Source organism: Felis catus, chromosome C2 (assembly GCF_018350175.1).
Source record: "Felis catus isolate Fca126 chromosome C2, F.catus_Fca126_mat1.0, whole genome shotgun sequence".
Taxonomy (NCBI): domain Eukaryota; kingdom Metazoa; phylum Chordata; class Mammalia; order Carnivora; family Felidae; genus Felis; species Felis catus.
In genome coordinates this window covers 157,327,425-157,354,439 of record NC_058376.1, presented here as the reverse complement: position 1 = coordinate 157,354,439, position 27,015 = coordinate 157,327,425, and the positions used below count along the sequence as shown (strand labels likewise).

At 43.1% G+C, this 27,015-nt stretch overlaps 1 protein-coding gene across 18 annotated transcripts in view; it reads left to right on the top strand.

The window, feature by feature from the left end:
- The window catches only part of ANO10 (anoctamin 10), a 287,855-nt gene that overhangs the window by 135,494 nt on the left and 125,346 nt on the right, over positions 1 to 27,015 (top strand). For 6 of the 18 annotated variants that reach the window (XM_045037974.1, XM_045037973.1, XM_045037975.1 and 3 more), the window contains exon 12: positions 25,056 to 25,138. The exons of the other annotated variants lie outside the window; for them this stretch is intronic. In XM_045037974.1, the coding sequence (XP_044893909.1) occupies positions 25,056 to 25,138 (83 nt within the window). The remainder of the gene's footprint in view (positions 1 to 25,055; positions 25,139 to 27,015) is intronic. 18 annotated transcript variants of the gene reach the window in all.

Below are 27,015 nucleotides of genomic sequence, written 5' to 3'. Positions count from 1 at the left end.
GACCTTTAGTCTCCTCTTTGCATTATTAATATCATTATGGGAATAACTGAAACTTTAATCAAGGCCGCCCGTGATTCTGCCCTTCTCTCTGTTGGCAAGATACAGTTGATGTCACACGTGAGGCTGCCAGATGAATTGATAGGGTAATAGTTGAGGACATATCCATGGTGACCCCCAGTGATGAGAATTTCTGTTCAGTGGGTAGAAAGAACGTCACTGGACTTAGGACACTGCTCTTGGTTCTTTCATTATGTTTTTCGTTACCATTTAAACCACAGAACTGTGAGATCACATGTGGCAGGGTGTTTTTACTTCAAGACCTGCTATTAGTATTTTTAAAGGAATTACAAAGCAGAAATACAATGCAGTGACTTCATTTCATATGTTAAAATATTAACGCCAGAGGAAACTCTGCCATAGACATTCAGAAAGAAGGTAATCTTATCTGAGTCACAAGAGACCATTATTTTACCTTCATTCTTATAAAACAACTTGGGAAAGCTAGAATAATTACAAATCTAAGAATAAAATGAAGTAGATCTCGGTGAATTCTTTGGGTAAGGAATAAGCCAGGATTCGTAATTTTAAAGAGTGTTAAGAATATTTCTCCAAAGTAAAATGAAGTTTGCTTTTAAAATATGTGTTGCTTCTTGAGAGTCTTTCGTTTTGCTGTGTCTTCAAAATAGTTGAATGTTGTTTAAGTAGCAGGTGGATGTAATCAAAAGTTAAAATACCTGTACTCATGAGCTTAGAGTCATTTTTTTGTCTTCTTGCCTGGAGTTCATTAATAGTATTCCACATACAGGTTTTACTTAAAAGAATATTCAGATTTTCCTTTTTAGATACATGCATGCCATTTAAGTTTGAGACTTTTTCTGTGCCCTAACATAGGATCAGGCTTTTAAAGGTTCTATGTGTGCTTGAGAAGAAAATAGACCCTTTCTTATAATCATGTAATGTTATCAGTGTCTATACCTTATTAAAGCTCTACCGTATTAAACATATTGCCTAGGTCTCCTAGATTATTGCTTTTTGTCCACTTGTCTTCATTTCAGAGTGGTGTTAAAGTATCCTATTAAATACTGTGCGCCTGTTACAAAGCACCTACTGTAGTTTCTGGTTTATGAATGTAATTGCTATGTTATTTGGTGCATAGAGATGTATAACTGCTATATTTTCATTTTAAATTGTGGCATTTAACATTATAAAAGTATTTCTTTGTCATTTTTAATGTTTTTTGACCTAAATTTTACTGTCTGATACTAGAATTATATCTCCCTCTTTCTCTTTTTCTCCAACTTATTTTTAGCTTTCCTGAATCACTTGCATTTAGGTGTGTCTATTATCTGTAGTATAGAATTTAGTTTTCTTTCGTAAGATAGTTTGGAATCTTTTACTTTTAATTGATGTGTTAAGCCCATTTGCATTAATTGAGATGCCAATGTGTTCGGTCTCAATTTTGTCATGCTATTTTATGTCACATATTCTATGGTATTATGTTATATTTACAGTGTTTTTTCTCTGTATGGTCTATACTCTCTTTTTGTGAGATGTTTAGGAAGGTTTGTTTTGTACCTTTATAGTTATACCTTCTATAATGTCCTTAATTCTTTTTTTTTTCTTTACTTAGATATCTACTATTTGGTTTGTCAGGGTTTTTTTTTTTTTTTTCATTTTTATTGTGTTTTAGTGTTTATTTATTTGAGAGAGAAAAAGAGAGTGCGAGCAGAGGAGGGGCAGAGAGAGAAGGAGATAGAGGATCTAAAGCAGGCTCCATGCTGACAACAGAGAGCCTGCCTGATACAAGGCTCAAAGTCACAAACTGCAAGATCATGACCTGAGCCAAAGTTGGACATTTAACCAACTGAGCCACCCAGGTGCTTCTGGTTTGTCAGTTTTAAAGAAACGTCCTTTGATTATGTTTTCTCTCTTTAACAATTAATGTATTTTCCTTTCTCCTTTCTCCTCTCATTTCAGTTGCACTATTTCTGCCTTGTCAAAATATTCAGCATTCGTATGTGATTTTTTGAGAGCTAGGAAGCAATTAAATCTCTCTGGTGCTTTCCATCGGTCACTTTTTTTCATGAAACTTGTTCTCTAGTACAGTGCTTCTCCAACAATAGTAGGCATACTAATCATTTGTACCTCTTGGATTCTCATTCCTTACATATGCCACATATGTATGTGGCAGTGTTGTGGCAATGAATCCTACTTTGGGTAGTAAAAGATTCCTCAAGAAGAATTTTTAAGTTCTTAAATGTTTAAGACTATTCTATAACATTTATATTTGAAGGACAACTTAGCCGTATATAAAATATTTTGGTTCAGTTTTCTTAAAATTTCCTGAAAATGCTCCTGTAATATTGTCTTGGTTTATTACTGTTAAACTTTGATGTCAGCCTGGTTTTTCCCTTTTTGTGAGTGACTTGGTCATTTTGCATTGAGGCCCAGACGTTTATTTTTACTTTAAAATTTTGTCTTTAAAATCTAATAGTTTTTTTTTTTTTAATTTTTTTTTTCAACGTTTATTTATTTTTTGGGACAGAGAGAGACAGAGCATGAACGGGGGAGGGGCAGAGAGAGAGGGAGACACAGAATCGGAAACAGGCTCCAGGCTCCGAGCTGTCAGCCCAGAGCCCGACGCGGGGCTCGAACCCACGGACCGCGAGATCGTGACCTGGCTGAAGTCGGACGCTTAACCGACTGCGCCACCCAGGCGCCCCTAAAATCTAATAGTTTTAAGGTAGGTATATGTCTCAGAGTTGACTGGTTCAGACCACAGAAACACAGTGGGCTCTTTCAAATGAAGTTTCAGATCTTCTTTTATTTCTGGAACATTTTCTTGAAGTATAGTTTTTAAAATTAATTGTGTTCTCATGTTTTTCTTTAGGGTTTTCGGTTATATGTATGTTGGATCTTCTTTTCCTGTTTTCTATATCTATCATTTTATTTCATTTGGACATTTCTATTTAATTTTGTCATCTTGGCTTTTTTAATTCTTTCTTTGGTGTCCTTTATTTTCAATTCTATCTGTTCTTCTTGGGCACTTTGTGGTTTAATCTTCATTTCTAAGATGACTTTGTCTTTTTCTTCAGTTCTTTGCTGGGCTGTCATTCTTACTTCACATCTTCCCGTTTGTTGGATTGTTTGATATTTCGGTTCTGAGTTTTTAAATAATTTTGAAGTTTTTAAATTTATTTAGAGGTTTTCTTTCATATTTGTAAATGCTTACTTAATATTTAATTCAGGTTTGAATCTCGAATTATAACTTTCATGTGGTTTCTGTTTTGTTTCCTTGGTTTTGGGGTTTCTTTTTTGTTTTTTTTATTTTGCTTGTGAGCAAAACCAAAAACTGAAACAACTTGATTCTCAATGTCCGTTTTATTCTCCTCGTAACTCTGTACAGATGTTATTGCTAGTTTTCTGTTCATTTTGAAATGAATGATTTTCCTGGACTAGCTTTAGTAGTGCTAGCTGGCAGGGGTAAGAAAATCACTCATCAGCTCCTTGGTTCATGAGTGCTCCCTGCTTCTGGTGTGGCAAAAATGCTTTTCCCTGTTCTCTTTTTTCTTGGGCTAAGCATTTTTTTTTATTGAGGTATCATCGACATACAGCATTATTATTAGTTTCAGGTGTACAACATAATGATTCAGTGTTTTTACATATTTGAAATGATCACCACATTTAGTCGAGTGGACATCCAACACCACACAGCTACAGCTACAAATTTGTTTCTTGTGATGAGAACTTTTAAGGTTTACTCTCTCAGGAGCTTTCAGATAATCAGGACAGTATTGGCTATAGTCATCACGCTGTATGTTACATCCCCACGACTTACTTATTTTATAACTGAAAGTGTGTACCTTTTGACACCCTCATCCATTTCACAAGGACACTTAAGTTGTTTCCATATCTCGGCTATTGTGAATACTGCTGCAATGATAGGGGTGCCTATGTCTTTTCAAATTAGTGTTTTCCTTTTCTTCAAATAAATACCCAGGAGTCGCATTGCTGAATCATACGGTAACTCTGTTTTTAATTATTTGAGGGATTCTGCATTCTGTCTTCCACAGAGACTGCACCAATCTATGTTCCCACCAACAGTGCACAAAGATTCCCTTTTCTCCACATCCTTGCCAACACTTGTCATTTCTTGTCTTTTTATAGTAGTCATTGGGACTGGTGTGAGGTAATATCTCTTTGTGGCTGTAATTTGCAAAAAAAAATGCTGTTTCTTTAGTGAGTGCCTGTTTTGTGGTGAGCATTGCTCACTTTTGTGTGAGCATTGCTCTGATTTGTGCAGGACCATAATTTCTACCTTTTACTTTCTTCTCCCATCATCACCAGCCTCCATGAGATACCTGATCCTTCTATGTAATCCTTCCCCCAGAAATGGTGTCTTCTTAAGACTACAGTCTCTGGTTCTGTTCATTTTCAAGTTCTGTCCCTTTGATTTTTCCAGGAAACCTCTGATCCACCGTATCTCAGACCTGTTATCAGTAGTTCCTCACTCACAGAGGAAATTTCTCTTTCTGTGGGTGATTTTAGTTGTTGTCCAACACCTCTAGAGCTCTTTTTTTCCTCTTTGCCTTTTTTCAAAGTTTCTGACTTCCCACATACATGTGGGCTCTAGAGCTGGTGTTACTGGATTTGGGTATTGATTTCCCTGTTTTCATGTAACCTGAAATTCACGGCATTCCCTATCTCCTAGTGATGTTATAGTCAGGAATAATGCGTGGCTTCATTTGTTGTCTCCTTGTTGATCAGTTTTGTTTTGTTTGAGGATATATTGAGAGGTTTGGATTTAGGTGGCTCCATTAACCTACAAAACCCCAGAATTCTGTAATAGTATTTTTATATCTGGAAAAAATTGAGTTTATTCTGGCAGTTTCAGACAGTTTTAATGTATGGCATTCATTTATGAACTGAAGAAGAATCCATTCATCTTCTATTTAGCTTATGCCATATTTTATATTGCTTGGATTATGATTGTACTTGTTCTAATTTATACCTAGTGTGTTACAAAGTCCACTGTTGTCAGCATAATAGCAAACGTCTAGTACGTTATCTGTAAGGGGCCTGCTGGGTGTGTTGTGATATTTCAGATGGCCGGGAGGCATTTTGAAATTACATTTTTATAAATATACAACCATTGAACAAAACGTGAAACCCTTCCCCAAAACTCATCGCGCATAAACCTGTGATTTAAATCCTGTGGTTGCTCCACACCACCGAAGAGTAGTGCGGTGTGTGCGTTGCGCCTGCTTTAGGTGCCGTATGTAAACACAGGTGTATATCCCTGTACATCTATCATAAACACCAGTTTGCACCATCGTTGGAGTCTGTTAAGCTGGAAATTATTTTAGGCCCTAAGAGAATTTTAAGGGAACTCTCCTGTGACTTCTTAAAGCAGGGCTGAAATAAGGATATAGATGCTATATTCTGTAATATTTATAGGCTACTTTTTTATAAAACGTATCTTGGGAAATTTGTATTAAAGTGTAATGTACATATAGATACTGGTCGTGCGTATGAAGCTCAGTGAAGTTTCAGGAAGTAAGCATATTGACGAGACAGAGAACATTGTTCCAGAAGCCCTTTCTGGCCCTCCCAGTCAGTGCCAACCAGAAGTAACTACTCTCCTGACTTCTGTGGCTGCTTAGTTTTAACTCTTCTTAAATTTCGTATAGGTTGTATTACACACGATGTTTTTTTCAGTGATCTCAGTCTGTTGAAATTTTTCCCCAACTGTGGTGCTTTCTAAGCGGTTTTTTTCTCTGACTTGTTGATGACTGCTTTAGTATTGCTGTGTTGATGTGCCTGCCGAGACTTCCTCAGGGCTGGAGGCGAGCTGCGGTGCTCCACAGACGCACGGTTTCCCGCATTGGAAAAGTGATCATAAATATTACATCTCTAAGTCCAGTGAGGAAATTCTCAAAATGGTGGCTAATGAGAGAGATTAATAAAATATGAATATATTTAAAGATGTGGTGACAGAACAGGACAATTAGTATGTTGCTAATTCTGAAAGTGAGTCTAAAATGAGAAAGATAATTCTGCAGTCCATATGTTAGTCATACCCCTGACTGAGGAGATAAGTTGGCAGTCTTTTTTAGGCTTCCTCATTTTCATCATTTGCTTGGTTTTATTTCCCTCAATGTGCTGATTTCAATGACTTTTTTACTTAATACTTTCTAAGTATATTATGTGATTATGCTGGAGTATATTGAATGTTGTCATTTGAAAAGAGAAGTGATTGCTGTGTTGCAAAACAAACAAATCCAAAGCAGAGAGATGATGCTGGCATGTTATAGTGGCGGCAGATCCTTGGATTTGGAGGGAGGGATTTCCAGAAAACCTGAGGGTTGAAGTGACCAGTCCTCGTTAGATTCCTCATAGATTGCTCACATTTCGGTATTGAAGACAGAAGGAGAATTTGCCCTGGAGAGGAGCAGGTTTGGAAGCTGGCCTGTGCTGGTCCTACTTGTATCAGCCTCCTCCTCCTCCTCCACCACTCGGGTCTATTGAGGAACTTAGGAAGAAAAGTGAAGAGAGACAGAGTCTTTCCCTGCTTAATAATTCTACTCCCTTACGTTACTTCCTCCTTGTGCACGGACAGAGTGTGGGAGGATGAATACACGATCCACACACAACGCTTGTTTGAGATGACCAGATCCTTTCATTCTAGAAATTCATTCTTGGGCGGCCCTGAGAGATTGGTCTCCTGGCTTTCCTCCTCTCTCTTTGGCTATTCCTTCTTGACCTTCTAGATGGGCTTCTCTATCTCAGGAATCATCCCCTCCCTCCTCTCCTGTCCCTCGTACACCCCCTGCATGACTTGTCTGTTCCACAGTTTCCGCTGTTCCGTGTTCAGCGGAAGTTGTGGAACAGACAGGTTCCTGTCTACCTGATGCGTCCACCTGATGGCGCCCAGCGATCTAAAGTCAGCCACCCAGAACCCATTTCCTCTATCACTGTCAGCCTAGTCTTAGCCAAGACTTACGACCCTGACTGCCACGCTCAGGCAGCCAGCAGCCAGTCTAGGCCATCACTTTGTCTAAATTCGGTTCTTCCTGACTCAGATCCTGTGTGTGAGCTCAGAACAGGCCGTCACTATTTCTCTCTGGAATGATAACGTCTTCTTAGCTGGCATCCAGGCTCGGGGACCTCAATCCATTCCGCTGCTAAAATGATTGTTCTACACACAAATCTGACTTTATTCTCTCCTTAAAAGCCTTCAGGCTCTCCACCATTTTCAGGATTGAAATCAAGATTTAGCTTTGCAGTCTGTTTGTGAAATAGTGCAGCTCGTCTCCACTGCTCTCCTCCCCACATTTTAATAATACCTTGCTCCTTGAGGCTTCTCCAAAGGACCGAGCTCTTGCTCGCTTGGCATTTTAGGTGGCACTGCTTTCTCTGCTGAGAACCCTTGCCAGGCATATTTAGCTTAAATTGCTCATTTGCAAATCGGTTTGCCTAAAGACAGGGTGCAGTGAACATGAGTCATTCTTTTTATGTTTGAGCATCGAATCTCCCTTTTGTGTCCACAGAACCTCTGACCTGGTAAGGCACAGTCCACCCCACAACTCCCCAGAAGCCGGCAATGCCAGGCGCGCCCTTCCCAGCCTCCCTGGCTTCTGGGCCACGAATACAGGCACGTGATTTATTTTCAGACAGTTATAACCTTGCCACTCCAAACTTGGAGCTGGAAGCGAGTGGTCCCCGAAAGGAAGTACCGTGCAGCGTCCTCTCCGGTGAGGGATGCTGTTGCAGAGGCTCTCGTCAGGGCTGTTACGTCTCTCTGTCTCGCAGCTGTGGCCCTGACACCCTCACTGGATCAACTCCGTGCTTGATTTTGGACATTGCTCCTGGCTGGGCGACTGCCACGCCTGGTTCTTTAGACCTTTCAGAGGGTACGCAAGCAAGCTGCCTGGTTTCCTTTTAACAAACCCCTTCTTTGTCCAAGCAAAACAGAATTGGTGTGTGTGGCTTGCAAAGAAGAACCCTGCTTGACTCAAGTAGATGCCAGCATCAGTGCCTTCAAGGGCAGAGGGAAGAGTGTAAGTATCTCTGTGACTGCAGTGACATAAGACACACGCGTAAGAGTTGTGTAAGGCTCTTAGCGATTAAGAGCACATAAGCGAGCAGTCACGATACTTACCGAGAGGAGCTTATGCTATGTGTGTCAGTAGCATAATTCAGGTCACAAACTTTCCCAGGAAAAGAGCACCGAAACATTACTATGAGAGTGAAGATGGTAGAAATGTGGGTGTAGTAAGAGCTGTGGGCCTTTTATTAAAACATTTTGTATCGTCGTGAAATACGAACAAGAGAATTGGCCATTTAAACCATTTTAAGTGTACAATGGAGTGAGAGCGATTACATTTACCACGTTGCACAGCCACCACCATGAAGGATTAACTCCCCAGACCCCTCTCACCCAACCCCCTGACCTCTCGTTTCAGTCTCCATGCAGCTGTCTACTCCAGATATCCGTAGAATTATTTGTCCTTCTGCATCTGGCCTCTTTCGCTTACTGTAGTATTTTCACGGTCCCTCCATGTTGTAGCATGTATCAGAAATTCATTCCTTTTCATGTCTGAATCTTACTGCATTGTATGGATAGACCACATTTTGTTTATCCGCTTGTATGTTGGTGGACATTTGGGCTGTTTCCGCCTTTTGGCTATTTTAATATAATTGTAAATAATGCTACAGCGAACATTGGCATACGGATATGTTTGAGTCCCTGCTTTCAGTTCTTTTGAGTGTATGTCTAGGAGTGGAATTGCTGAATCGTATGGTGAGTCTACATTACACTTTTTGAGAAACCGCCCAACTGTTTTCCATACAGCTGCACGATTTTACCTTCCACCAGCCGCGCACGAGGATTCCCATTTCTCCATATCCTCGCCAACACTTCTTTGCTGGGTTTGTTGTTGTTGTTGTTTTAATTATAGCCATCCTAGTGGGCGTGAGGTGGTATCTCATTGTAGCTTGCGTTTTGCTTCCCTGATGGCTAGTGACGCCGAGCACCTCTCATGCATGTGGGGCTTCTCGACTGTCTCACTGCACCAAGAGCATCTGGGTCAGTTAAACGAAGCTCCGTTCCATAATTGGCATTTTTCCTGGAAGCGAGCGAACAGCGCTTCTTTACCGCGTGTCATTTTATCACCATGCCCAGCCCTTAAACATAAGACTTCCGTGTAAATACTAGTAAAGGCTTGCCAGTCAGCAGGGTTTCAAAAATCACCCTTTTTCTTCAACCTGATGAAGGGCATATACACAAAACCTCTAGCAAACATCTCGCTTACTGGTGAGAGACCGAAAGCTTTCCTGCTAAGATCAGGGACAAGACAAGGATGCCCACTCTTGCTACTTGCCATTTTTAGTCAACATTTTCCTGGAAATTCTAGCCAAGTAGTTAGGCAAGAAAATGAGGTAAAAGATGTCTAGATTGGAAAGGAAGAAGTGAAACACACAATCTCTGTTTGCAGATGACACAACCTAGTTCGTAGAACATCCTGAAGAATCCACTAAAAAACTATTAGAACTAATAAATGAGTTCAGAAGACAGAAAAATATACACAAAGGAATTATATTTGTAAACAGTAGCAATGAGCAGTCCCCAAATGGGATTAACACAGTTCCATTTATAATAGTATCAAAAAAGAATAAAATGAAGCCAGTACCATTAAGATGGCAATACTCCCCAAAAATTGATCTACGGATCCTATGTAATCCCTATTAAAATCCCAGCTAATTTATTTGTAGAAATTGATCCTGAATTTCATATGGAAATGCTAAGGACCCAGAATAGCCAAAACAGTCTTGAAAAAGAAGAGTAATGTATGAGGACTCATAATTCCCAATTTCAAAACTTACTACAAAGCTACAGCAATCAAGACTATGTGGTTCTTGTATAAGAATGGCTATATAGATCAGTGGAACAGAATAAAGAGTCCAGAAATAAACACATTTATGGTCAGTTGATTTTTTTTTTTTTTTTGCAAGAGTGCCAAGACAATTCAGTGGGGGGAAGAATGAGTAGTCTTTTCAACAAGTAGTGCTGGAACAACGGAATATCCACATGCAAAAGAATGCAGGTTGACTCCCCCTACCATGTACAAAAATGAACCATGTACAAAAAAAAAAAAAAACAAAAAAACCTCACGATGGATCTGTGACCTAAATGTAAGACCTGGGTTGGGAGTGGGTGTGAGGGAGGGATATGCGGGTTGGCAAGAGGGAGGGTTTTATAGACTGGACCTGGAAGGTCTTGTCTTGTCTTTTCTTTTCTTTTCTTTTCTTTTCTTTTCTTTTCTTTTCTTTTCTTTTCTTTTCTTTTGTTTTCTTTTCTTTTCTTTTCTTTGAAGCATAATTCTATTTTTATTTTATTTTTTTAATATAATTTATTGTCAAATTGGCTAACATGCAGTGTATACAGTGTGCTCTGGGCTTCAGGAGTAGATTGCTGTGATTCATCGCTTACATACAACACCCAGTGCTCGTCCCAACAAGTGCCCTCCTCAATGCCCATCACACATTTTCCCCACCCACCCCCGCCTTCCCCCACATCAACCTGTTTCTTCTCTGTAGTTAAGAGTCTCTTATGGTTTGCCTCCCTCTCTGTTTGTAACTATGTTTTTCCCTTCCCTTCCCCCATGGTCTTATGTTAAGTTTCTCAGATTCCACGTATGAGTGAAAACATATGATCTCTGTCTTTCTCTGACTTATTTCACTTAGCATAATACCCTCCAGTTCCATCATTGCAAATGACAAGGTTTCATTCTTTTTCATCGCCAAGTAGTATTCCATTGTATGTATAAACCACATCTTTCTCCATTCATCAGTTGATGGACATTTGGGCTCTTTCCATAATTCGGCTCTTTTTGAAAGTGCTGCTATAATCACTGGGGGTACAAGTGTCCCTATGCATCAGCACTCCCGTATCCTTTGGAGTAGTACCCTTTCCCAGTAGTGCTATTGCTGGTTCTTAGGGTAATTTTTTTTTTTTAATGTTCATTTATTTTTGAAGGAGTGAGAGACAGGGTGCTAGCAAGGGAGGGGAAGAGAGAGACGGAGACACAGAATCTGAAGCAGGCTTCAGGCTCTGAACTGTTAGTACAGACGCAGGGCTCGAACTCGCGAGCCGTGAGATCATGACCTGAGCCGAAGTCGGAGGCTTAACCAACTGAGCCACCCAGGTGTTCCAGGGTAATTCTGTTTTTAATTTTTTGAGGAACCTCTGCCTTGTTTTCCAGAGAGGCTGCACTAGTTTGCATTCCCACCAACAGTGCAAGAGGGTTCCCCTTTCTCAACATCCTCACCAACATCTGTTGTTTCCTGAGTTATTAATTTTAGCCACTCTGAATGGCATGAGGTGGTATCTCATTGTGGTTTTGATTTATATTTCCCTGATGATGAGTGATGTTGAGCATCTTTTCATGTGTCTGTTAGCCATCTGGATGTCTTCTTTGGAAAATTGTCTATTCATGTCTTCTGCCTATTTCTTCACTGGATTATTTGTTTTTCAGGTGTTGAGTTCGGTAAGTCCTTACAGATTTTGGATACCAACCCTTTATCTGGTATGTCATTTGCAAATATCTTCTCCCATTCTTTTGGTTGCCTTTTAGTTTTGTTGATTGTTTCCTTTAAAGTGCAGAAGCTTTGGGGCGCCTGGGTGGCTCAGTCAGTTAAGTGTCCGACTTTGGCTCAGGTCATGATCTCATGGTTTGTGAGTTCGAGCCCCGCGTCGGGCTCTGTGCTGACAGCTCAGAGCCTGGAGCCTGTTTCAGATTCTGTGTCTCCCTCTCTCTCTCTCTGACCCTCCCCCGTTCATGCTCTGTCTCTCTCTGTCTCAAAAGTAAATAAACATTAAAAAAAATTAAAAAAAAATAAAAATAAAAATAAAGTGCAGAAGCTTTTTATCTTGATGAGGTCTCAATAGTTTATTTTTGCTTTTATTTCCCTTGCCTTCGGAGATGTGTCGAGTAAGAAGTTGCTGCGGCCAAGGTCAGAGATGTTGTTGCCTGTTTTCTCCTTTAGGATTTTGATGGTTTCCTGTCTTACACTTAGATCTTTCATCCACTTTGAGTTTATTTTTGTGCATGGTGTAAGAAAGTGGTCTAGTTTCATTCTTCTGCGTGTTGCTGTCCAGTTCTCCCAGCACCATTTGTTAAAGAGACTGTCTTTTTTCCATTGGATGCTCTTTCCTGCTTTGTCAAAGGTTAGTTAGGCACACATTTGTGGGTTCAATTCTGAGTTCTTTGTTCCATTCCATTGGTCTATGTGTCTGTTTCTGTGCCAGTACCATACTGTCTTGATTACAGCTTTGTAGTAGAGGCTAAAGTCTGGGATTGTGATGCCTCCTGCTTTGGTTTTCTTTTTTAACATTACTTTGGCTATTGGGGGTCTTTTGTAGTTCCATACAAATTTTAGGATTGTTTGTTCTAGCTCTGAAAAGAATGTTGGTACTATTTTGATTGGGATTGCATTGAATGTGTTGATTGCTTTGGGTAGTATCTACATTTTAACAATATTTGTTCTTCCAATCCATGAGTATGGAATGTTTTTCCATTTCTTTGTGTCTTTTTCAGTGTCTTTCATAAGTTTTCTGTAGTTTTCAGTATACAGATCTTTTACCTCTTTGCTTAACTTTATTCCTAGATATTTTACGGTTCTTGGTATAATTGTAAATGGGAGTGATTCCTTGATATCTCTTTCTGTTGCATCATTATTGGTGTGTAGAAATACAACCGATTTCTGTCAATTGATTTTATATCCTGTGGCTTTGCTGAATTCTTGTATCAGTTCTAGCAGTTTTTTGGTCATTTCTGTTTACATTCTGAGGTCTGTGGAGATCAGCCACAGCCATTGGGAGACCACGTGGCCACTGGGAACCTGGGAAGTGTTTTCCTTCCCTGTGTCCAAAAGAAAGAAGAAATTTATTTAGGTGAATAGCTGGCCATCTCTGCTACAAGGAGGTTGCCATTGGTTATTCTGGGTCTTTACAGTTCTGAAATTCTGTTCTTCATTAGCTTTTCCTCACGGAGTCCTACGGTTACAAGAACTTTGAAGAAGTGAGAAGATTAACACTGAATTACCTTTTCCTTGGACATAGGAAAAAGAGGAAAGTTCAGCCAGCAAAGTTTTTCACAGCAATGCTGTTTGCAAAAAAATATATTCTGTGGTCTTGCAAACTCATCTGTTTGCCAAGTCATATGATACTGGCTTAAAACCATGATGATCCCCACTGATTTCTGTCCTGTTTCCATGAGGGCTGAAAAGGTAATCATTGTTCTCCTTTGTGCTGGAGAAGCTACATGAAGCTTCCGAGGATGAATGAGCACTTTTTGTAGGAAAAAAAACAACCCAGTGGTGGCTGAGTGAAAACCAAATGTGTGCATTGGATTCTGCGCATCGAAGATCCTCTGGGATGGCCAGGAAATTGGACATCTCGTTGGGAACGGAAGGTCCTCACCTCAGTGGCAGGATCATGGGAGTTAATTTGTTTATCCATCTAACTAAGTTGGAGTCCCTCGAGGGCATCTGTTTTGTGAATTTGGTGTGTGTATTGTCAGTTGAAGAGGTCGTCACACTCCAGCTTTGAGCTTGTCATCTAATTATAACGTGCTCTGTGGATATGATTATAGAGACTGATGGAAAAGCAACAGAGAAGCAGAAGACAAGAGGCACCGTAAACAGGCACAGTGCCATTTATTTTGAAGGACCTGTATTCTGCAGTGTTTTGAGGGATCTTGCCTAGGTGTATGATGGAATCTTGCGCTTCCCCTCAGCCCACATCATACATCTGCTTTCAAATGTGTTGAATATTTATGCCTTTATTTTCAGTTCTATGCCTAAGCGAAACATTGCATTTTTGAAAAACTTTCACAGAAAGACTATAAACCAGTACTGGTTGAAGCTTGGCCTGCAGACTGCTGTGAAGCCCACAAAGTGTTTGATACTGGTCAACAGTGAAATTAGTACAGAGGCAGGGTAGAAGCGTTTAGAAATGTCTCAGAAAGTTTGACATTGCTGCGACATTTAAGCATGCGGTCAGCGGTCTCATGTTGTTGAACGAGGTAGAGGCCAAGTAGAGTAGAATGCAGCTTGCATGGTGAGCTGTGTGTTGGGCGAGCTCATTTCGCTACATGCGGTGTGTATGCGTCTGCTCTGACTGCGTAACAAAATACCACGGACCGGGTAGCTGTTTAAATAACTGTGAAATTAGATCTCACAGTTCTGGAGGCTGGAAGCTCAAGATCCAGGGTGTCAGCAGGGTAGATTCCATTCTGAGGCCCCATCCCTTGGCTGTTAGGTGGCCGCCATCTTGCGATGTTCTCACATGACCTCTTCTTTGTGTGTGCGTTCAAAGGAAGGGAGAGAGAGAGAGAGAGAGAGACCTCTTTGGGGTCTCTTCCTATAAGGAGACTAGACCCGTTACATCAGGGCACCACCCTTATGACCTCATTTAATCCTACTTATGCCTTTGTCAGCCCTGTCTTGAAGTTATAGTCACAGTGGGGGTTAGGGCTTCAACATAGGAATTTGGGCAACGCACAATACAGTTCAAGCCCCAGTAGGGCCATACGTAGGTCCATAATGGACAAGGAATTTAAAACTTTGGTCCTTCACCACAGATGGTTTGAGAAGCTCTGCTGTAGACATAAATGGGGCTAATTAACTTATTTACAAGTCAATATTCCTAATACCAAAACAGGAAACAGTTTGCTCTAGATTAAAAATGTTTGAATATTTTTGAAGTTTACGTATCTCTATTTCCTATAAAGTTGTTTGTGTGAAATGTTGACCCTTTGGAAGAGATTAGATTAAAATCTGGAAAAGATGTATTGAGTCGTTAATTCCTAAAGAGGCCTGGGCTTAAGCTTGATGTAATTACCGTGCAGTAGCTCCTCTTGTAGAGGGGCTGTCTTGTCCGTGCAGTGGACTCATACATCCGTGCCTCCGTCTGCTGGCTCTGACCTTCTGGCTGCCTGAGGACACCGCCCCGTAGACGTTCGGTAGGCACCACCACGGCGGCACTCAGAAGAGAGCACAGTGGCCTCCCGGGACTCCACTCTCGTGCTGCCTTCTTTCTCTGATTTCCTGTTGCAGCAAATGGTTGTCTTCATGGCAACTCCCTTTGAAACCACGGGCCATTTTGCTTTCCTCTTTTCCTTTAGAGCTTCCTTTTGTCTCCCACCTGCTGATCCTGCCTCTAGAATGCCTCCTCCTTCAACCTCCTTTCGGAGGTGCCATCCACCTTCAGGGCCACTGTTGTCATGCCTCATTGGCGAGTGCCTGACTGCTCTCCTCGACTCCAGTTTCTTCCTCTGCCGTCTGTTGTTTGTGACGCACAGTTCTGACCATCTCATTTGTGATCGGAAAAACCTTTGGTTGTTCCCCTTTTCATAACGTAAAGACCAGCATCCTTAGCAAGGGACTTAAGATCCTCTGTGATCTGTCTCTTAGCTGTCTTTCCTCCCCTCCTCCTCCCACCACCCCTCCTTTCACGGACACCTCAGTGTTTGTGTCTTCCTGCTTTGGTGTCTGCCTGGAGTTTCCTTAGTCCTCGAATTTTCTCCCATCCAGTTGCTGCTGTCAGAGGACCCCTTGTCCTCCAAGGACCAGTTTAGACGTCACCTTTCCCTGGTCTCCCCATTTAGGATTAATGATTAATTAATGTGCTTCCATAATGTGTTCTGGTATCATAATAGTGTTTCCCACATAGTCTCTCTCCTTTGATCTGTGTGTGTGTGTGTGTGTGTGTGTGTGTATTTTTTTTTTTAACATCCTTCTCCTATTTGTGCCTATATATTTTAACTATGCTTCTTTTAAGCAGCACATGGTTAGGAGTTACTGTTGTAACTGGTCAGTTACTGTTGTAACTAGTCTGACAATCTCTGCCTTTTAATTAGGATGTTATGGCATTTGTATTTAACTTGGTTATTGATACGGTTAGATTTAAGTCTATCATCTTGCTGTCTGTTCCCTTTTCTACCTTCTAATGAATTCTTAGAGGTTTGTGTGTATGTGTGTGAGTCTATGTTTTTTCTCCTTTTTGGAATTAATAGCTACAATTCTGTTTATGGCCGTGATTGCTTTAAGGTTGATATTATACATCTTTATTTTACTACAGCCTGTCGTCAAGAGATACTATATCACTTCATGTACAGTATGAGAACCATACAATAGTATGTTTATACTTCTGTTTATCTCTTCCTTCATAATTGTGTCCCAGTATTGAATCAGGACCCTCTGAATACTCTATCTGATGACCCGTGAGTTAGGTTTTCCAGTCTGGCTGGTGGGAGCAGACACTTTCTCAGTCCTGTGTGAGCACCAGGCACACTGTTCCCTCCAGTCCACTCAGATGCTCCCTTCCCAGACTTCAGGTCGCTTCCCCAGACGTGCGGCTCAGGGACACCATCTGCAGACCTCCTCATCTGGCACACATTTGGTGTAGTGTTTTCCCTGGACTCTCGCTGCAGCTCAGGGAGCCTGCTGGGCACAACCTTCCCGTCTCTCCCCTTGCTGAGCCCTGGAGACTTTCTGTAGGCAGCAAGCTGGAGTGACCGGATGCCCACCTTGTTTCCTGTGTCTCAGGGGTCATAGTCCTTCATTGCTCAACGTCCCGTGTCTTGAAGACTATTGTTTCATAAAATTTTGGCTGTTGTTATGTTGGGTGGGAGGGTTATTTCATCTTGGCGGACGTGGAAGTTGCCCCTCGGCGTATTTTTAATCAGTAGGAACATAATATTTTTTAATACAGTTAATTATGTAGGAATGACAATAAAACCCTTTCCATTTCCACAAAGGGCACTTCTGTCTTTCTAATCGCCAAGGCCAAAATCCAGGGAGTCCCTCCTTGACTCACCTCACTGCAGCCCTAAATCCAAACGTCTTGTTCACTTTAAAGTATATCCAGAATCTGACTGCTACTCACCACTTGTCCTGTTGGCATTGTGGTCCCGTCACGATGACTGACTCTGGCCGAATTCCCAAACCTCTTTGTACCTCTCTTCCTCACCTGTAAGACAACGTGTGATGACAGTACCTACCTTCATATCATTGTCATGAAAAGAAGCAAGCAGGTATTTTTAAAGCGCTTAGAGCGGTGGCTGGTGTTGATTCAATGACAAGTGGCAGACCTGGTTCTCTCTTGGCCGGCTCCTGAGATGTCCATCTTCCCCCGCCTCTGCTTTTCTCGTGCGCCCAGAGCCGCGTTCCGTGCTGGAAAGTACAAAGCAATGAGAGGGCACGGGTGGGGGTCTTCCCATTGTTGTCAGAAACCGACCTCCGTGCTCTGGACATGTGTAACGGGAAGGCAGATGCAAAGAAGGAAGATGGTTCACTACTTTGCCGGCGCGGGAGGCTGCAGCAGGCCAAGGGCTCCGATATGGCAAGCCCTCCCGGCGTGAAAGGCTGGAGGGGTTTTACAGGAGAACACGGGACCTGGGAAGTCTCCGGAGGCACGGGCCATGTGCTGCCACGTCCTGAAGGTGGTCTCGCGCCTGGCACTGATGGTGGCCATCCAAGCCTCGCTAATAAGCATACGTTGAGGCCAGCGAGATGTCAGTGTGGGTACAGAGTTCCCGGCACAAAGGGTCCTACAGAAAAACAGGTGAAGGTGGGGAGGGAGGCTTCAAGAATGAGGAGGGCAATATTTGTTCAGTTTGAGGTCCAGCCTGGCTGGAGCACTGGCGGGTCCCTCTTCATTTCCGTCCGTCTTTGTGTTGCTGTAGCAGATTCCCTGTCGGGGGCCCCAGCCCTCCTCACGCTCCCACTCCAGCCGTCCTCTAGGGAAGGCACCGTCGGAGCCCGTGGCCTCTGAGTTTACGTGGCAAGACCGTGTGCTGCCGTACAGCTTAGCCCTTGTGCTGTGGACCTCACTGTCACGTGCCTGTACCATCCAGGAAAGCACCGGGGAGGGGCAGTGCCCTGATGCCTGCAGGCACAGGTTTAAGCTCACAGTGCAGAGCCCCCTACTCGGGGAGTGGTGTCTGAGTACCAGACCTTTTCTCCCGCTGCGGAAGCCTACAGGCCCCATTCTTGTGGGACTACGGATACAGGCCGCCCTGATCCTCTCCGGTGTCAGGGCCCATTCGGGACACACATCCTAAGACTGAAAGTGGGAGGCCACGGGGGCAGCCCAGAAATGAAGGGCAATGACACGAGCAGCCACGAACCCAAGCCAGGCAGATGTCTTCTGCCTGACCGTGTGTATTCACAATTACGATTGACATGTGAGGAAAGATGCTAAGGTTTATTTTATGAAAGATCGTTTTGAGGCAGAGATGGAGATTGGATGTTAGACGTTAATCTAATATGGAAGAGCTTATGCAGACTCCACTCTCAGGCTAAATAGAATTGGAAACGTCAGTCTAGAGCCAGGACCTCGTTAAAACATTTTTCTGAGATTTTGCAGATACTGTCAAATCAGTAAATTGATGTATGAACTGTATTTGGTAATTTTCTAAAAAAATCTAATTTGCGTGACTAGAGCAGCAGCCAAAAAGGCCAGTAACCATAATGTATAAATAAATTCTATTAGAAATATAATACTTATTTGTGCATCATTTTTTTTTTTTGCATTAAGTGTCTTTGTATCACTTAAAGCTATAGTCTTTAAAAATGGTGTCATTCAAGTGGTGGTGAAATTCTGAACATTGCTTATAAAAATTCACTAATTGGTCAAATTAATCAAGCTATACTATTGCTGTTTATAACAATTTTAATTAAACCATGAAATGGGATAACCATTAGGTAGTTAATTTTTGTCACCTTGAGAACAGCGTGGTTATACCAAAACTAAATGTGATTGTGTCATATTTAACACATTACTATTTAAAAAGATCATCTTTTTTCCAGTCGAGCTGGAGATATGAACAGCGTGCAGAATGTAAATTCCGGCTGACTTGGTAGGATTGTTGGGGAGTTTTCATATAAATCTGGTGGGTTCAATTAACCATCAAGTGAATCAACCCTACGGTCTTGCTTGCTTGCACAGTGACATATTCAGTTAGGTCCAAAGGACTTGGGAGAAGGTGCTTAATGAGACCGCGGTGAGGTAATGACCTTATGATGTTTTTCGCTGACATTTTTACGAGACCATTGTAGGTTCGCATGTAGTTGTAAGAAATAATACACAGAGATCCTGCGTGCCTTTTCCCCTTTTCCTCCAGTGGTAACATTTTGTAGAACTATAGGTCACGTCACAAATCAGGACATTGACATTGATCCAATCCTCTGATCTTGGTCAGATTTCCCCAGTTTTACTGTGCTCATTTGTATACGGGTATTTAGTGCTGTATAATTGTGTCACGTGTAGGCTTGTGTATTCACCATCATAGTCAGGATACAGAACAGCTCAGCACTGCGAAGATCCCTCTAGTCCTTTTATAGCCCCACTTACTCTGCACCCCCCACCCTCACTCACCCCCTGTATCTCCTACCCGTGGCAATCACCAGCCAGCCGTTCCCCATTTCCAAGACTTTGTCTTAAAAAAAAAAAAAAAAAAAAAGTTACATGATTAAGTCATGCAGTTACATACCCTTTTAAGATTGGCTTTTTTCACTCAGCCCAGTTTGCTGAAGATTCATCCAAATTATTGCGTGTATCGATAGCTTGTTCCTTTTTATTGTTGAGTGGGAGTATGGTTTGTTTAACCCTTCAGCCATTGAAGAACATTGAAGAACAAATAAAGCCACCGGGAACACTTCTGCACAGGTTTCGTGTGAGCTTCCGTTTTCATTTCTCTGGGTAAGTGTCCAAGAGACACTTACATCGCTGGGCCCTATTTGCATGTTTAGTTTTCTAAGCGGTGGCCGAACTTTTTAGGTGCCTGTACCGTTTTCCATTCCCACCGGCAGTGAGTGACTGGTGCAGCTTCTCCACATCCTTGCCCGGACGCTGGCATCACTAATCTTTATTTTAGCCGTTCTGATGGGTTGGCACGGATATCTCATAGTGACTTTAATTTACATTTTGCTTCGCGCTAATGAGGGTCGCCATCTTTTCGGGCTTATTTGTCATCTGTGTTTCCTCTGCGGTGAAATGTCCGTTGATGTCTTTTGCCCGTTTTCTAACTAGATCTTTAGACGGTGAGTTTTTACAGTTTTTCGTGCAATCTAGTTAGTAGTCCCGTGTTGGATGTGTGGTTTGCAAATATTTTCTCCCAGTCTGTAGCTGCGTGGAGCTTTTGCAGAACAGAGGTTGTTAACTTGGATGAGGACCTCTGCGTGACCTTGTAAAGCTTGGTCTTTTTTAAAAAATAGGGAGAAGTACCTTCCATAGAATGAGAACAGTTTTCTTTTCAAATTAATTTTATTCCTTTTTTATTCACTTCCTTCTTTCCCCCACTTTTGCCGTCTCTTTAACATCATAAACTTTTCTCGTTGTGAAAAATACTGCAATTATTGAAAGTATAATTTATTTCAAGTGTTCTTAAATAAGTACCTTTGCATTTTTCTCCTACCCTTCACAGACATCTAGAACATTTCCTCTTGGTTTGGCCACGTTATTTGTAAGCATTTGTTGGGCTCATTTATTGATTCACATGCCGACTGTAGACTCTTCCCCTTCTTTTCAAAACCACGTCCACGTGCTGGTGGCACTTCATTTTTACCACAGTTAATAGTGACACAGTGGCTCCCTAGAGCCTATAAAGGACATCTCTGAGTTTAACATTCATTGTCTCTGCGGATGGAGATCCCCCCCCCCGTCCACGGGCGTCTGGAGACCGGCCTCTGCTCCACTGAGTGGCCTGGTCGCTCGGCCACCAGTGACCGTGCTGCACTGTGCCACCGCCAGACGTTTGGGATGTTGCCCCTTCTCTGCTCCTTCGTGAAGGGCTTGGCCTCAGCTGCGAGGACCTCCGGGCGGCGCCGGCTCGCGGCGTGCCAGCCTTCGAGGGACCAGCAGCAGCAGGGGTCGTGGGAGGGTGGGGGCGCCTCACACACGTGGCCGGTCCGCATGCGGTGCCGGCTGGGGAAGCAGCCGTGGGCAAGCGTGCCCCAGTTGCACGTGCGTCCTGGATAGGGTGGTGAGAAGGCTTCCCAGGGAGGGCGAGACCTGAGGGTGAGGCGGTGGCTCCTGGGCCTCCCTGGATATGTGTCCTTCCCTCCTGTGAGGCAGGGCAGGGAGAGCCTAGAGCACCCACCCTGCCTTTCTCGAAGCGCACGGCAGAACAATTCTCACCTTTTGGTTTTTGGGTTTTTTTTTTTTTTTTTTTGCTGTCTTGTCTGGACTCTGGTTAGAGAAGAAGGCGCTGGCGAGTTTCCTGGACGCTAGGGATACAGAGAAATGCGTCTGGCAACTCGGGGTAAAAGGGTAACAGTGTCAAGTCCGTAGCAAAATAAAGCCCTGAAGTACTTTTTCTCCTTATGACACTAGCTGTGTTCCGCAGTCTTCCCATAAATAGGAATCGTGACTCATTCGGTTGATTCAGTGAGGATTTATGAGCACCTGCTCGGTGCCAGACACATTTCTTGCAATGATGATACAGCAGTCAGCAAAAAGAAAGAAAAACTCTGCCTTCGTGGAGTATATATTCCAGGGGGAAAGACAGTGAGTAAGATAAGTAAATATTCAGGATGTGTTAGTGGTAAGCGCTAAGGAGAAAACGAAGGTAAGGAAGGGAGATGGGCCTTGTCCTCATAGGGTGGGGAGAAGGCTTCCCAGGGAGAGTGAAACCGAGCCACGGCCGAGAGAGAGGCCCTGCCGTGGGCCTGGGCCTGGTGTGTTGAAAAAGGGCAGCTGGCTCAGTCTGTGGAGCACGTGACTCTTGTTTCTTAATGTAAATTCTAGTTAGTAAACACGCAGGGCACCATGGGCTTCGGGAGTAGAATCCGGTGGTTCATCACTTCCGTACAACGCCCGGTGCTCATCGCATCAAGTGCCCTCCTTAATACCCAGCCCCCACCCAGCCCATCCCCCTCCAGCTCCCTGTGTCAACCCGTAGTTTGGTCTCTGTGGTTAAGAGTCTCTTATGGTTTGTTTCCCTCCTCTTTTTTTTCTCCTTCTCGTGTTTTCATCCGTTTTGTTTCTTCAGTTCCACATGAGTGAAATTGTATTGTATTTGTCTTTCTCTGACTGACTTCTTTCACTTAACATTATGTATACATTCTGGCTCCATTGACGTCATTGCAAATGGTAAGATTTCATTCTTTTCGGGGGCCGAGTAATAGTCCATTGCATATATATAGACACCACATCTTCTTTGTGCATTCATCAGTCAGTGGGCATTAGGGCTCTCTCCGTACTTTGGCTCGTACTCATAATGCTGCTGTAAACATTGGGGTGCGTGTGTTTGGATCTTTGAATCTGTATTTTTGTATCCTTTGGGCGTATACCTAATAGGAGCATGCGACTCTCAATCTCAGGGTTGTAAGTTCAGGCCCCACGTGGCATGGAACCTACTTAAAATTTTTTAAAAAATTAAATCACAAAAAGAGCCCAGGGGCTCATGTCGCTACATTGGAGTGAGCAAGGCAAAGAAGAGATAGTTCAGAAACGTAACAGAGGAAACGGGAAGGCAGATCACGTGGGGCTTTTCAGGTCACGGGCAAGACTTTGACATAACCCTGGGTGATGCGGGAGCTGCTGGGGGTTCTGAGCAGAGATGGGCGGTCAGAAGTACGTGTTGGTGGGGCCACTCTTGCTGCTGTGGTGACACAGACCGGAAGGGATAAGGGCAAAGGCAGAAAGACCAGTTCAGAGGCCGTGGCAGTGATCTGGGACGGCAGTGACAGGGTCCTCGGCCAGGGTACTGAGTGTACAGGTAGCAGAGGTGGTTGGCCGGATGTATTTTCGAGGCAAAGTCAGAAGGAGTTGGTGACAGGTTGCAGGTGGGATCTGGCAGAAGCGAGGCATCGAGGATGACCCCCACGTGTGGCCTGAGCACCGTAGAGAAGAGAGCTGTCATTTCTAGGGTAGGGCCATTGTAGACGAGTCGTGGCAAACAAGGTCTGAATGATACTGTAAGAGCATTAGGTCTTTTTTAAAAAGTTGACCGTTAGGAAGCATATGCAAAGGATAATAAATTACGCTCATTTAAATTTTTTTTTAATTTTTAAAAAATTTTTTTTTTCAAACGTTTATTTATTTTTGGGACAGAGAGAGACAGAGCATGAACGGGGGAGGGGCAGAGAGAGAGGGAGACACAGAATCGGAAACAGGCTCCAGGCTCTGAGCCATCAGCCCAGAGCCCGACGCGGGGCTCGAACTCACGGACCGCGAGATCGTGACCTGACTGAAGTCGGACGCTTAACCGACTGCGCCACCCAGGCGCCCCTTTAATTTTTTAAATGTTCATTCATTTTTGAGAGAAAGAGAATGTGTGAGTGACTGGGGAGGGACAGAGAGAGGGGCACAGAGGATCCAAAGCGGGCTCTGAGCCGACAGCAGCAAGCCGAGTACAGAGCTCAAACTCCCAAACCATGAGATTGTGACCTGAGCCAAAGTCGGAAGCTTGACTGAGCCACCCAGGCGCCCCAAGTATGCTTACTTTACATTGTAGTCTTACAGGAACACCGTATCGCAAATTTATTCATCATAAACATTTTTGGATAGAATGTTTTTCTTTTTTTCTTTAGTGATTGAAATCTTGAATTCTTCACCTTTTTCAGCTCTTCTACAGAACAAGGCGCCTCTGTCTCTGCTACAAATTGAAATGTAAAATTCATTTGTTCCACAGGGATCTTGCGTCCCTCTTATGCATACTCATAAGATCCCAGTCCTGTGGGGGGAGTAAGAAAGTGCCCTGAGGCACCATATTGTTTTCTTAAACATAAGTAAAAGATGTGAAAACCGCAGAATAAGGCCCAGACTGAAACAAATTCCACTGGCTGACGGTTTTGGCTTCTTGACTTTGTGTGTGTGTATATCACATACTCCTCTGGAATATCTGTCACAGAATGGCAGTGTTTTGGTTCTGTGATCTGAAATGATGACATGAAAAGAAGATGGGAAGAAAATGTGATGCCTCCCTTCTGATGAGTAAGAAAGCCACTCTGAGGTTTTGAAGCAAACCTCAAGTAAAGGGTTTTGATGTATGATTTGGGGCTTCACTGCGACCCGGGTAAAGCCCTGGAGATGATGACATCTTATGTAAACCACCTGCCCTTCAGGCAGTTCTCTAGTGAAATGATGTCAAGGGAATCCAGCCTGTAGGGCAGTCCCTGGGCCAAGCAGGAAAAATGCCCTTACAATTAAAGCAATTTTTTTTCAATGTTTATTTTTTATTTTTGGGACAGAGAGAGACAGAGCATGAATGGGGGAGGGGCAGAGAGAGAGGGAGACACAGAATCGGAAACAGGCTCCAGGCTCTGAGCCATGAGCCCAGAGCCTGACGCGGGGCTCGAACTCCCGGACCGCGAGATCGTGACCTGGCTGAAGTCGGACGCTTAACCGACTGCGCCACCCAGGCGCCCCCAATTAAAGCAATTTTAATTCGAATCTGATTTTCCCATGGAAAAAAGCAATGTGAGAGAGAATTTTATTCTTACCAGGGATCCAACGTTCAACATTTTATAGAAATTACCAGGCACATTGGATTTAACTATAATTATTTCCAACTATAAATGGCATTCCGTGTATACAACTTAAGCTGTAGTAAGAAACCCAGTTCCCAGTTGCAGACTTGTATCGCACACTGTGTCAGAAAGCTGCTTTTGTTTTGGTCTTAGTTTTCCTAAAGCAGATCAGAGAAACTGCTGTTGTACTTTGAGAATTCAGGAGAATTTCATTCAGATTTTTACCACCATCTTTGAAAGAGACTTTGGACAAGTTGGTAAATTGTTTAGAAGCTGATTCAAGACTTTCTCCTCTAAATCAGGTGAACCAGCCTGAGTTTCAAATACCTCCTTCAGCAGTGGTGGAAAATATATACCAACACAGCCACAGGGGTAATCACGTAGGCAGCAGTTATATTCCCATCCGTTTCATAATTGTTATTTACACTTCTGAGTGGGGGGAGCTCGTGCTTTTTTCTTAGGTTCCTCTGCCTTTGGCTTTTTCGTCTGTTTGTATTGATTTTTCTCCCCTGCAGATCGCCAGCACTTTATTGCACGTTATTGTAACAAGACTCAGAACTTCAGTGCAAATGGCAGCCATCCTTGGGTCTTCTACACGGTACAAAAATCCTTCTTTCTCAGCTGTGAACTGGCCTCAATAGAGTGCGGCTCTTAATAGGATGCGTTACTGGGCAGTGATGAGACCTTCGTTTACATGGCAGCATTGAAAAATTCAGACAGATCTTAACTGTGGGGGCAGCTGCAGCAGCCGGGATTGGCCTACAGGCTGTGAGAAACTAGCCCTTTTTAATTTTGTCAGAGATGATTTTGTAGCCACCTGAGAAAATGAACTTTTGAAATGTTGTGGTCGTAGCTCATTTCCCTTGGCCTAATGTGCGGTCCTTACCCGCCCCCCGGTCACGTGGCCTAGCTCTGTCTGTCCCCATCTTGCTTACATTGACCTTGAAGGGGCAGAGAAACTTGCTTTGTGACTTGGGAGCCGGCACATTTGATCTCAGGGCCTACCCCTCTCCTCATCCACTGGGATGAAATTTGTGGTGGACTATTTGTAAGATGTGGATTTCCCCAGAGGAAAAGGATTGGACAGTACGAAAAGTAGAGGTAAATGATCAAAGTAGAAGCTTCCTCTAAGTATCTGAGGGTATTTAAAGGTGGTTAAACCACTAGAGGGAGCCCACATTGTTCTGATTTCCAAAAACTATAGTGTTTAACAGCTTGATTTTATTGGCTGTGGAAAAGGATACCTTCTACCAATGATTTATGGATGCATAGTTTCAGTGATCTCCATCAGTTCACTCTTAAGTCGGAAATGGAAAATGGCCGGGTCCAGACACTGTCTACACTGGTGATCCTGTGCTCAGTATCACAGAACATGGTGTGGGCGAAGTGATTTGGGCAAGGACCTTGCTATGGCTCCAGGGTCCCGGGCTTTCCCCTTCCCCTTCCCCTAACAGCCCCTGCCATCTTCCACCCTCCTCCTGCCAACACCCTGGCAGATTTAGTCCTATTCAGCGGAATGTCAGCGATATGTAGCTGTGGGCTGGGCCCTGGGCCCTGGTGAGTAACATAGCCATCCTCATCAGCCCGGGACTCTGAGGCTCAGGTGCGCCCAGGTAGCGGGTGGTGGCCTCTTTCCACCTTTCCTCCCTTTGCCTCCCCCTGGAGGGCTCTGTCCCAGTGATTTTGCTGATCCCTTCACCCCTCAGGTTCTCTAGGTTTTCTGTCTTGGTGTTAACGGAGTTCTGTTAGTGTTTCTTATCTGCGGCGGGCCTCGTGCATAGAAAGGATTGCTCAAAATTACTTGTGTTTTAGTACTCAAGTTATTGAAATTGTGAATGTAAAAGACAATGTTTCTTATGCTCAATTTATAAAGCTTGTGTTTTATTTGTAAATCTAGTAAATTTTGAATCACAGTCACCTTCATTAATATTCTGATTAACATTCAATAAACTTATACATAAGCGCATTAGGGTTCGTTAAACGATCAACCTCCACACAGAATTAGTTAATTAAGTTAAACTTTACTTGCAGACTTTGTCTGACCCGAGCATGCCAAAGAGCTTGGCAAAGCATCCTTGGACTCTAACAAGCTGACTCTTCTGAGCAAAGAGCAATGCAGATCAAATACATCTAACTCGTTAAAGTAGGTTAGACCCTGTTAAGCACGTCAAGCACGTTAGAAGAAGAAAGCACAAGATAGCTCAGTGATGTTTGGAATATGCGGCCGTGACCTTCTGATAGGACATAGCCAAAGTTGTTTACATTCACTGCTTCACCCCAGGGCTCCTTATCCCCCCAGAGGGAACAGAATTACTGTCACAGACCCACACAGAGCTGAGGTTAGGAACTTGACGAGGCTGGGCCGAGGCCCAGGACTCGGAATGCTTCCGGTATTTCTGCCAGAGCCAGTTTATTGAACCCATTTGCTAGGAATGGCTTTTATAGTAGTAAGACTTTGTTCACCCATTTAAAACA